The sequence below is a fragment of the Paramacrobiotus metropolitanus genome, unplaced genomic scaffold (genome assembly GCF_019649055.1).
Source record: "Paramacrobiotus metropolitanus isolate TYO unplaced genomic scaffold, Prichtersi_v1.0 Parri_scaffold0000270, whole genome shotgun sequence".
Lineage (NCBI taxonomy): Eukaryota > Metazoa > Tardigrada > Eutardigrada > Parachela > Macrobiotidae > Paramacrobiotus > Paramacrobiotus metropolitanus.
The window spans coordinates 69,643-80,058 of NW_026570490.1; the positions used below are offsets into that span (position 1 = coordinate 69,643).

A 10,416-nucleotide genomic window follows, 5' to 3' on the forward strand; every position below is an offset into this window, starting at 1 on the left:
GAAGTCTATCTGTAAATACATACGATCGCACACTAGTGTAACGAGTCCATATTCCCGAAAAGTCCCATGACGCATTTCGTAAAGTTGAAGCATTACATAATGGCAACTTTATCTTACACAAGAAAGTTTGTCGATTCCATGAACCAACACATAACTGCCACATAATTATACTCTAGTAAAATAAGCTGAAATCATAAATTCACCGTCCAAATCGTCAACAAATAAAAGAATATTAAACAAAGAGACGGTAACTGTGAACTGTGTAGCAGCTCACGGATAAAATATAACAACCGGTTGTTAAAATCTTCGGGAAACACCACAAGACTTATGTACAACTAAAATTGTAAAAACAGTTCCCAGTAAAACGATAGATGGATCAGCGCATCACCAGCCACGGCACATCTGGACGTACAGAATCAAATATTATATGGTAATCTTAGACGAGTAATAAAAACAAATTAAAACTATCACTACCAAATTTATAAAATTCTTTTGGCGACGCGGCTCTTTTGAACTTAGTGAGCTCCATGCGACAACCTTTTCACCTGCATTAATGGCGCTTCATATGCAAATTCAGATGGTCACTTCGAGAGAAGGCCCTATCGCACTGCTGGCATTTGAACGGTTTATCACCCGTGTGTTTACCTAAAAAAATATCAAATGATTAACTGCAACGTCTGCAAGAACCACTAAAATGCTGCTTAAACGCAATCCTTTATGGAACAATATTTTAAACTTAAATAAACTGTAAACTTCACAAAACTGCAGAGATACAATATAATTATATTCCACAATACTGTATGAGCAGATATATTATAATTATTATTGTTGCGAGCGCTGGCAGATATGAATTATGTATATAACTAAAACATTCTATAACTAAAATAGCTAGGATAAACCATATTTTCGGCATCCTATGGTTTAAAAAACTCCAGGTTTTGGAGTATCTCTTTGTGGGCGTGATAATGCTTAAAAAATTCTTATTCTGAAGGAATAAACATGTAGACCAAACACAATCGTCCACTTACGGTAATGTCGCGTGAGTTCATCCGATCTTGCAAACTTCCACGTACAAGATGGCCAGCTACAGCTGTAGGGCTTCTCGCCAGTGTGCGTTCGCATATGCGCCTTAAGGTGGGAACTCTTGGAATAGAGTTTGTTGCAGTTCGGGTGGCGACATTGATGATACCGCCTGATGTCTTCTTGTGGGATAGACCCGTCACCTTCGCTGCCGTTTCGTTCGGGCGTGGCAAAGCGGGAATCGGAATCCACACTACCGTCATGCATGAAGGGGCCATAACACAATGCAGCCAAAATTTCTTCACACATCGACGGATCGTTTTTGGCTTGTTCGCGAAGTTCTTCGCGGGTGGCGATTTCCGGCCAGTAGGTAGAACTCACATGGACTTCCTGTGTTGGAGGAAGTTCTTCTTCTGCGGGGTTGAACGATACTCGCGTTCCGCGCTCGAAATTGCCTGTAAAACGTCTGATTGTCTACGGCAAGCATTCTGATTTTAATATTTACGTATTTTCCGAAAGCCCGAGTGCAAACACATAACTGCAAATACTGGACGGAATATGGAAATAAGGAAATAGAACCAGCGTTGTAAATCAGTATCTGCTTATCGCCATTTCTGACATTTAGTTTCTGCCACCAATTCCCGTTATAAAATTTTAGTTCTGGATATGCAATTCGCAACTGAAGCAATTTCTTAATGAAGGAAACTATCTCGATTAAAACAATTAATTTTGACGAGAAAAATAATTTTCTTTGCAAAAAAAAACTTACTTCCCATATGTTACAGTCATGGGAACACAAAAAATTTTATAAATTATTCGAACATAAACTTAAGAAACAAAACTCCGAAACGCAAAACAGCTATAAAAACTTCCCTTACCATTCGCAGGAACTGGCGCAGCAGGCTCGGGATACTCCGGGAGAGCAGGGGGGATATTGTGAACTTTTTCACTGGGCTTGCATTCTGGGAAGGGTATATTAGCTTTTGCCGCAGCAGAAATAAGAATGCTCTTTTTTAGAAGATCTCGCAGGTCAGTTGGTGTAAGGTTCATGAGGTATTCACGTCCGGACGAGTCGATGAGCGTGATGGGCTTGCGCATTTCCTTCGTTTTCAGTGATCTGGAAAACTGGGTGGGGGCCCTGGAGGATGCTGAATGGTCAAGCCTGCTGCATAGTTCACGCAGTAGATTTTGGCTGTTAACGATTTCATCAGGTGTTTCCTCCAAAGGCACATTCTGTGCAGAATCAGAAGGAATCAAGGAATCCATAATAACTCTACGGTTGCAAAAACTTCTGCTCCCAGAATTATCCCAAACTCGTGGCGTGCAACAAAGCGCAGTGTGTACAAACAGTGTTGCACGTTGTCGTTAGATGAGAAATGGGTGGAACCAAGTTGCTTCGCATGTAAACCTTCTGTTAGTTGGTAATCTAGCGATTCTCGCCAGCGTTGATAATAAAATTAAACCTACCGTATTACATATTCCAGCTAGTTTTGCAGTTATCTCACAAAACAGAACATTCTTCTCATTATTTTATGGATTAAGTTTCAACTTACGGAGTTATTAAGCCATAATTTTTGTACGTGTAAATGATGTAATGTGAATAGGCAGGCCATGTTAAATCACGCATGTCTGGAAGATTCTGAAGCATGCTACAGTAGTGGAGGATATGGGACATGGGTACGCGGTATTAAAGCTCACCTCCGAACGTCATTGCGTAACTCATGGCTAGTAAGTACTTACTGTATCATAACATTTATTTCGAGTACCGTATCAGCCGGCAAGGGTCACAAAGATCTAATTTTTATGAAGATCGTAGAAGTATTACTACTCTTAGATTCTTTGAATATTACTTACAATGGGTACATTTAATCATGTTGTAAATAAAATTCTTATAAACAGTGCTTGTTAAGCGGTAATTAAGTGCTAATTTATTATAAATGTTGCGCTTAATTATTTTCTGCCAGTTGCATTTGCAGAAAAAATTAATACGTTTTGATACGTATATTTATATAGATATAATAAAATAATTTAATATAAATGCTTACTTAATTTTGTCTTTTGTAATCTAACCGTAAAATCTGTTTGAATCTTTTGGTGGACCTTGGTCAACCGGTAATATCGATGTACATTGTGCACCAACACCTACATATATAGATATATCTAATATCTATATAGATATACCCGAAAAGTAAAAACTAATGCAAAATTTTAAGTATTTGCTTACAACTGTTAATGCACAAATACACTTAGAGCAGTAGGTGTGTGCCACTGTGTGGTCAATTTACGTGATAAACATTTTTGCAGACAGTTCGAAAATCCCGCATTGTACTCGTACTGTCGTATTGTACATACATTTCTATTTGTCAAAATATTTTTTGTTGAGCATGTACTCTACCAAGCGGAGCATAGAATGAAGAGAGAAACACAAAAAACTAGTTTCGTCTGAATTGCGCAAAATCCCCTTGATAAATCTTTGTTTGTTACGCTTTATAGTTATGCATCATGACGTTTGCTTCGAGTGTTTTGCGAATGTGCCGCTTTAAACGATTCGGAAAGCGCTTCCGGACATGACCAACCGTAAAGATCGTTCGATTGAGCAAGTGATAATCAAATTTTAAAAATATGCAATGGCATACAGACTCTGTACAATACATCCTCCATCAGGTGATACACCTCGAATTATTGTTTTATTCCAGTTTCTCCGAGTGAAGACCAGTTCTTCAGTTAAAAATCAATTCACAAATTTTTATTATTTTGTATATTACTGTTAATGTAACTCCACAATAAATGCATAAACAAACACAATACTACTGCGTATTGCGTACATGCCTGGACATGTCATAGACTCGTATCAACTATGTCAAGATTTTTTTATCTGACGGCTGAGATTGCAGTTACTTTTGAGTTTCCAAATGCTTGTACTTTTCTTTTAAAAGTGGTAGCAGTTCTTTACGTTTGCCAGGGGAAGTGTTAAAGTACAACTGCTGATCTTCGGAATACTTTTCCACCACCGGAATCACATCCCGGAAGCGACTATCCCGCCAGTGAAAATTAAACAATTCAATGGCAGTTTGTGCGTCTGTATCTGATCGTATCACGTTAACAGGTGGACGACGGGGCAAATCTCTGCATAAAGTTGTTTTCAAAATAATGCAGCCGCGAATTGCGAACCAGCCTCCGAATTTTGGATGCATGCATACTCCCATCAACTTCTGTAATGCAATAATAAAAAAACATCACCTTTTCAACATTCGCAACTGCACACGCCTTGCTGTCAAAAATCGGGCGCGGCGCATGCGCCAGAACAATAACCGCCAAGAGCAAACTATCACTAACTTAAAAATTGCAAACAAGAAGCCCACAAAATATCGCCACCACTGTGGTCTTTTAATGATTGTTGCAGTTATTACCTTTTGATTTTTCGATGCGCTGGGATAATGTTTGGGTTGGTACAAATATGCAGCACCGGCCACATGTGCAGCAGTCTGGGCAAGAATTTTTGGCCGTCGATTTGGATGGAGTTCAAAATCATGAATGATGTCCATATCCAAATGATCAAGTCCCTGCAAAAATTTATTTCAATCCTTTTCCTTAAAAACAAAATCAAATTGTCACACAAAACTGAGTGCCTGAGGCTACACTGTAATTATTTCCATTTAGCTCATTTTAGAGTAAGCCCAGACACAGCAAAAAAAACCAATGCCGAACATAATTATTTGGATTCCCGCAAGCCAATAGCGCAAATACAATGGCATAACATGATAATACATCATATGACAATTACTACAAAATGGGTCATAATCGTTCACCTTCCGAAGTCGGCTAAAGCACTTCATAACACACAGATCAATGGGATCCCGTAGATCTTCCAGATCGTTGTTTAAGATGAAGGGAATGAATGTGCGCTCGAACATGGAAGGCGTGCTGATAACCAGAACCGCAACCGTATCTTTGTCATACTGCAAACAAAACGGGTGCTCCACAACATTATTATACCATCCTAAAATAAGAAGTCAAAATAAAATCTTTGCAACTGGTACAGTCGTCGACGAATACGAGAATCAAAATAATTATTAATCATGTCAATGTAGTTAAGATAAAAATAACAAAAATTAATTTGTCCTAGAGACCTAGACTCATATCCATACCTACTAGGTACGGATAGATTTCAAATCCTTGCGGCGCTAAAATACGACTGATCTGGATGAGAATGCTGCGGGTTCCTGAACTGATAACGGACGGAGATTCTGGTTCGGATATGGGAGATGCTGATAACGGGAGGATCGACTGCCCGGCTGGTCTAATCGAAGGTGCCAAGACCAGCTGATCGTGCGTCAGTGTCATGTAGCCCCGTTGATTTCAACTTCAACATTTCGGCGCCGCACAAATGAAACATTCTGTCTCTGGTTTCCCCCGATTCCAGTAAATACAGTTTTGAATCTCTTACCATGCATCCATAAAGAGATCCTTGATCTTTGATAGACTTCGTGGATATGGTACTATGTAGATAGTAAACCGTAACACGCTGATGAAAAATTAGAAAGTCGTAAAACAATAAACGCCGTTTAAATACTAAGGACTAAGTTACATACGTACTCGTAACTCGCTAATTACGTATATAAGTCGTACTTAAAAGAGTAGTAAAGGCCAAGCCTTGCCCATATACGCTTGTTGTCTGACCAAAAATCAAAACATTAAACAAAACGGAAAAAAAGGAAAAATCAAGCAAACTGCTGGTAAGAATTTATGGTGTTGTCTGTTTGTACTGTACTTTTTACTATTTTTTAAAATTTCCGAAGGAAGTGGAACGGGTTTAAATTCCGGAATTGATACATCTTGGCATTGGACTTCCCCAGAAATCAGGAGCTGTCTGTTTCATGATGCTGGTTCTGTTGAGTGTGGGCACTGGGTACAAGAGAGGACATCAGTCGCTGTGTGGCTTCTTGCATTTTAAATAAGCTTTGTTCGAATGCAGTTCCTGAAGAGTCGCAGGCCTGGATTTCAATAGCTAAGTCTGCAAGTTCCAGCGCTGCTATGGTATGCTTCGATTGCTCGTTTTATGCACTCTGCGGCATACATTTATTTGGTTTTGTAACTTGTGTTTGTTTTAGGCAGGAGCTGTGGCACTTCAGCCATGCTCCGACCTGTCCGATGTGTCGCAGTTGGCTCAACCGTCGCTGTTTCTGAAACCCATAGCACGGGTATGCATTGCCGTACAGCTTCCCAAAACCTTGGCCGCAACGTCAGCAACCTCAGCGGTGGGCAAAAGCATCTCGAATTGGGAAGTTATGGAGAAAATAAAAACTCTTGCCAAGCCTATGGTTTTCAGTATGATGAAAGTGACAACGAGTAACCTTGAGGTTTGTGTTTTGCACAGTTTCTGAGAGTGGTCACTGTGACACGCTGGTATTTTGTAACCATTTTAAAGGTAACTATTTTAATGTTTGGGCAAACGCGAGTACTCAGTTAAGCAAACAATTGAGCGTTTAGTTAATCGCAGTTAAGCCTTTACTTTTGCAGTTCTGAATACAGTTAATATGCATTTTCGTGCCTCTTCAGTTTGCGCTTGCAGTTTTGTTTTGCATATCGTTAAGTTTCTGGCAGGTTATTCGATATGAAGGCGAACTGGACAACAAAGAACTGGTTCTGAAAGTGATGCACCAGTTGGAGGATCAGACCATAAAACTGAGCGGATTTTCGGAGACATTACGAATTCATTGCTCAGAAGCTAAGTTAAATTTTCCTCAGCGGCATGACTGGACTGCATTTTTCGTGATGCACAGAATCTCAACGAACTGAAGCCGGGACAGCGGCCCGATACTGTTGTCCTGCGCAATGTGCCCTGCAAATGGTTCAGCAAACCGAAACCCGATAATCCTTCCGTGCCTAAGGCGCCCCTGCACAGACGCTGCCGCGGAGGTGACCGATCCAGCTGAGAACAGCTTTGTTCCGGTGGATAAAAAGGGTGGACGTTAACAATAAGCCATCCATGGACCGACTGAAGAAGTATTCGGACTATTTGTAAGATTCGCGCCGCCGATGTGCCACTGCTGGATCCATCGCGCAATCAATCTCTCCTGCCAGTAATACGCTCAAAGGTTTCGGACATGAGTTCGTTTTGATGCCTTTATCCAGTATGCTGAATACAATGCTTTTGTTAAATGCCTCACTGCGTTATACGGGATGAAGCTGTTATGGAAAGAGCAGGAGAAGGCATTTACTGCCAATATCAAGGTTATTTGACGCTTGTGTTGTTTTGATGGGCCACCGCCGCATAACTTGATACAGCGAGCAGTGCAGTTGGATCCTTTTGATCTCATTGCGCGTGGATTATCAGCAGGAGAAAGATAAGTTTTAGTTGAAGAAGGTGGCAGGAAATTACTGTATTTTGTCATGTGCATTTATTTTTCTGCTGTTACTGCAATTTCGTGGATGTAAAATGTAGACAATGGTTTTTCAATTTGTAGGCGTTACGCTTTTTTGAGTTTTGAGACTTACCTTTAAAATTAATTTAGTTTATCTGGAATTTTTCAGAGCTAGTAGTCTTGGTTTTGATACCAATAATGCGCAGCTATGTGGCTAAATTTGTGGCGGTAGTTCGTAGTGATTACCGTTTTGTAACATCCTTGTATTTTGACGCAGTCTGATTTTAGGTGGAATTTGACAAAACTCAACATATGAGCGAAAAAATATTCAAAAGCGGCAGGATCGTCTGGAATATTTGCGATGATCGAAAGCTCAAAGAGCCAAAAAAAGAAGCGGAAGAAGCTGAGAAGAAACGCATATTAGAGGCGTGAGTTTTCGTTTGCATAATAGTGGGGATCATTAGTTTGTTAAACTGTTGATATTATTTTTAAACGGTTGCCGGTATGCTATCTAACAATTTCTGCTAAGTACAGATGATATTTTAGCTTTACACTTAGAGAACAATTTATCACAGAGATTTTCAGCATTCCGTTGTTTTGTCATCAGAGAGAGAGATGAGGAATTGGCCGAAGAAGAGAAGCGCCGCCGAGAAGAACGGCGCCGGCAACGACGACTAATGGAGCAGAGAAAAGCCGCAGAAAGAAGAGACAAGAAGAAGAACGAAAGCGGCAACACGAAGTAGCTGTCGAGGAGAGAAAGTTGTTGATAGCTCAGCGCGAACTGGAAAGCGTTAGACTGTTATCCATACTTCTGGAACGGCTGAAGGTATATAGTCGCGTCGCTGCATACAACGTGGTTTGGATTGTGGCAAGCGTCAACATGTTTTCAGGAGAAACGAGAGGAAGAATTAGCAGAATTAGAGCGTATTCATCGTGAACAGGAGGAAAGAAGGCTAAGAGAGGAAGCGACAGCAGGAATAAGAAGTCGAATTCTCAAAAATGCTGTCTCAAAAGAAGATGAACTGCGGAAAGCGTTGCTCAAAACTACACGAAAAGTAGAGAAAAGAGAAAGAAAAAAAAGAAGAAAAGTTGAAGAAACTGGAACGCAGAGAACGGAAACGGATGAAATTAATTGCAAAGGGTCCGCCAGATGTGGATAAAAACTGGAGCAAGTTTCTGAATGGTTGGGAAGAATTTTCCTTCGCCTGCTGTCCAATCCGCTGCGGTTTCGGAAAACCGTGCCAGTAGCTCGAAAATCCAGCCGGTCGATTGTACAACAAATGGCGCACCGAGGCCAGCGAAAAAAGTCAAAGGTGCACGAAAATCTAATGGCAGGATTTTTCCAGAAACGGAAGACTCGCAGCAAAGATTAGCCTGAGTCGCAGTAATGAAGACTCTAGGTTAAGCAGTTTCCTTGTTGTTGTGCCTGTGCATGCTGGTCAGCGTAATCATGTTGCAATGGAAGACGATGAGGCAGCATTTCAGGCGCCTGTAAATGTTTTATACTGCTGATTGTTAAATGTAGAAGTCCACACTCTGTGAGCTGAGCGATCTTGTGCCTCGAGAGCGAATTTTTATACTGATCAAAAATAAAATTTACGATTAATGCATTACGGCCCAGCTGCTATTCTGCTACCCAAGCGTGACGTAATCCTTAAGAAAACGCTTAAGTCGCTCGAACCAGCGGGACTTCTTCGATTACTTCCGTTTCAGACATTATAAAAATTGCACTTCCGATTTTTGACACAAAAATATAATGGCAAGCTTGTAAGGTCATTTATAAATAAACAAATGCAACTGCATCAAATTTTTCCCCAATACCGTACATATCAAAAAGAGAGATCGCTGAGGAAATTTTACGTCATTTTTGGGGCAAGCTTTATAACAGAAGTTTGACTGCGGCATTAACAGAAATCTCTTATCACTACCCAAGTATAAAATCTATTACACAGCAACTCGCACAAACACAACAATATTAACCTTCCACAACGAATCCTTGTGGTATTTCCTGTTAATCTACTCCATGGTATAATGTTCACCGCTTCCTAGCATTGTTTCGCCTTCACCCAGCGCTCCTTCCTCCACCCAACATGGCATGACTAGCTTGCGCCTCCAAAATGGCATCTTGTACGACTACTCCTTCCGGACCCGCCTTTTGCGCCATCTTCCGTTTCTGACGCGCAGTATTATGAAACCTGCATGCAAACACCCGTCCTCATACAAAGAGCATAAAGTCACAAGTTTCACCACAAAACGATGCTTCCAATTTACCAATGGATAACTTGAGTCGGAGAAAGATTCAGCAGCTGTCCCAGTCGTTTGGCTCGTTTATCACCGCATGTTGTTTTTTGAAAAGCTTTCTCTTTAAACCAGATCAGCTGTTTTAAGAAAACAAAATAATCTGCTATCGTTCTAATATAATTTAACCTAGACCTGGACCTGGAAAGCTGTCTTCTTCATCGGACTTTTCCTGTTCACATCAAATTTTACAGTCGGCGGTATCTTTGCCTTGGGAAGAAAATTAGGAATATCGCTTCCGGTACTTCCTGGTGGAAGAGGTCGGTTGCGGTTCACCGATCGCCGAAAATTAATCGCCGTAACCCACAGAATATCACTGGACATTTGTGGCACGGGGTTACTGGCTGCGGAATTCCTAATAAGGAATGACCTTAACTACTAACTACTCTGAAAATGTTTACTTCAAGTATGTCATTTTATCATCGTGAATTTCATCCTCTCCGCAACGTGAACTATATATTTCACAAAAAACCACCTTCGACTCGCAGTCGCACGAAGTTCGTTGGCCTCTTCCTTGGTCAGTCCGCCATGGATGAACGCCTTCCGTGTCTCTTTGACGGCGCGCTCGTGGACATTCAACTTCGGCTTCTGTTTCCACACGCCTCCTTTACGCCCGCATCGTCTTTGTTAATATCCTCCGGGGCGCCTTCTGAATTCATCGCCTTCAGGATGTCAAATCATCATCATACCCGCTCGTCAAAGATGTTCCTCTGGGACTGAGCAGCTTAATAAA

The 10,416-nt window shown here is 40.9% G+C and overlaps 2 protein-coding genes and 1 pseudogene across 2 annotated transcripts; 1 reads left to right on the top strand and 2 right to left on the bottom strand.

The window, feature by feature from the left end:
• Positions 1 to 109: 109 nt before the first annotated feature.
• On the bottom strand, positions 110 to 2,597 carry LOC129601731 (Kruppel-like factor 3). Its single transcript, XM_055500605.1, has 3 exons — positions 1,899 to 2,597; positions 1,029 to 1,475; positions 110 to 645 (listed from the first exon to the last, which is right to left on the bottom strand). The coding sequence occupies exons 1-3, from the start codon at positions 2,284 to 2,286 to the stop codon at positions 551 to 553; spliced, it is 930 nt and encodes a 309-aa protein (XP_055356580.1). The 5' UTR covers positions 2,287 to 2,597; the 3' UTR covers positions 110 to 550.
• A 1,131-nt stretch (positions 2,598 to 3,728) lies between these two features.
• Positions 3,729 to 5,364, bottom strand: LOC129601735 (cyanocobalamin reductase / alkylcobalamin dealkylase-like). Its single transcript, XM_055500608.1, has 4 exons — positions 5,169 to 5,364; positions 4,830 to 5,020; positions 4,431 to 4,583; positions 3,729 to 4,232 (listed from the first exon to the last, which is right to left on the bottom strand). Exons 1-4 carry the CDS (start codon positions 5,362 to 5,364, stop codon positions 3,915 to 3,917), a joined length of 858 nt encoding a protein of 285 aa, XP_055356583.1. The 3' UTR covers positions 3,729 to 3,914.
• A 355-nt stretch (positions 5,365 to 5,719) lies between these two features.
• LOC129601736 (A-kinase anchor protein 17A-like) lies at positions 5,720 to 8,633 on the top strand (annotated as a pseudogene).
• The last annotated feature ends 1,783 nt before the right edge of the window (positions 8,634 to 10,416 follow it).

Excerpts from the sequence above, each read along its gene's own strand:
- LOC129601731 (XM_055500605.1), bottom strand. The coding sequence starts at position 2,286 with ATGGATTCCTTGATTCCTTCTGATTCTGCACAGAATGTGCCTTTGGAG. Across the intron at positions 1,476-1,898 it reads TGCGCCAGTTCCTGCGAATG|GCAATTTCGAGCGCGGAACG; the intron begins GTAAGGGAAGTT and ends GACGTTTTACAG. Across the intron at positions 646-1,028 it reads TGAACTCACGCGACATTACC|GTAAACACACGGGTGATAAA; the intron begins GTAAGTGGACGA and ends ATATTTTTTTAG.
- LOC129601735 (XM_055500608.1), bottom strand. The coding sequence starts at position 5,364 with ATGACACTGACGCACGATCAGCTGGTCTTGGCACCTTCGATTAGACCA. Across the intron at positions 5,021-5,168 it reads AATCTATCCGTACCTAGTAG|GATGGTATAATAATGTTGTG; the intron begins GTATGGATATGA and ends TTCTTATTTTAG. Across the intron at positions 4,584-4,829 it reads GCTTTAGCCGACTTCGGAAG|GGACTTGATCATTTGGATAT; the intron begins GTGAACGATTAT and ends AAATTTTTGCAG.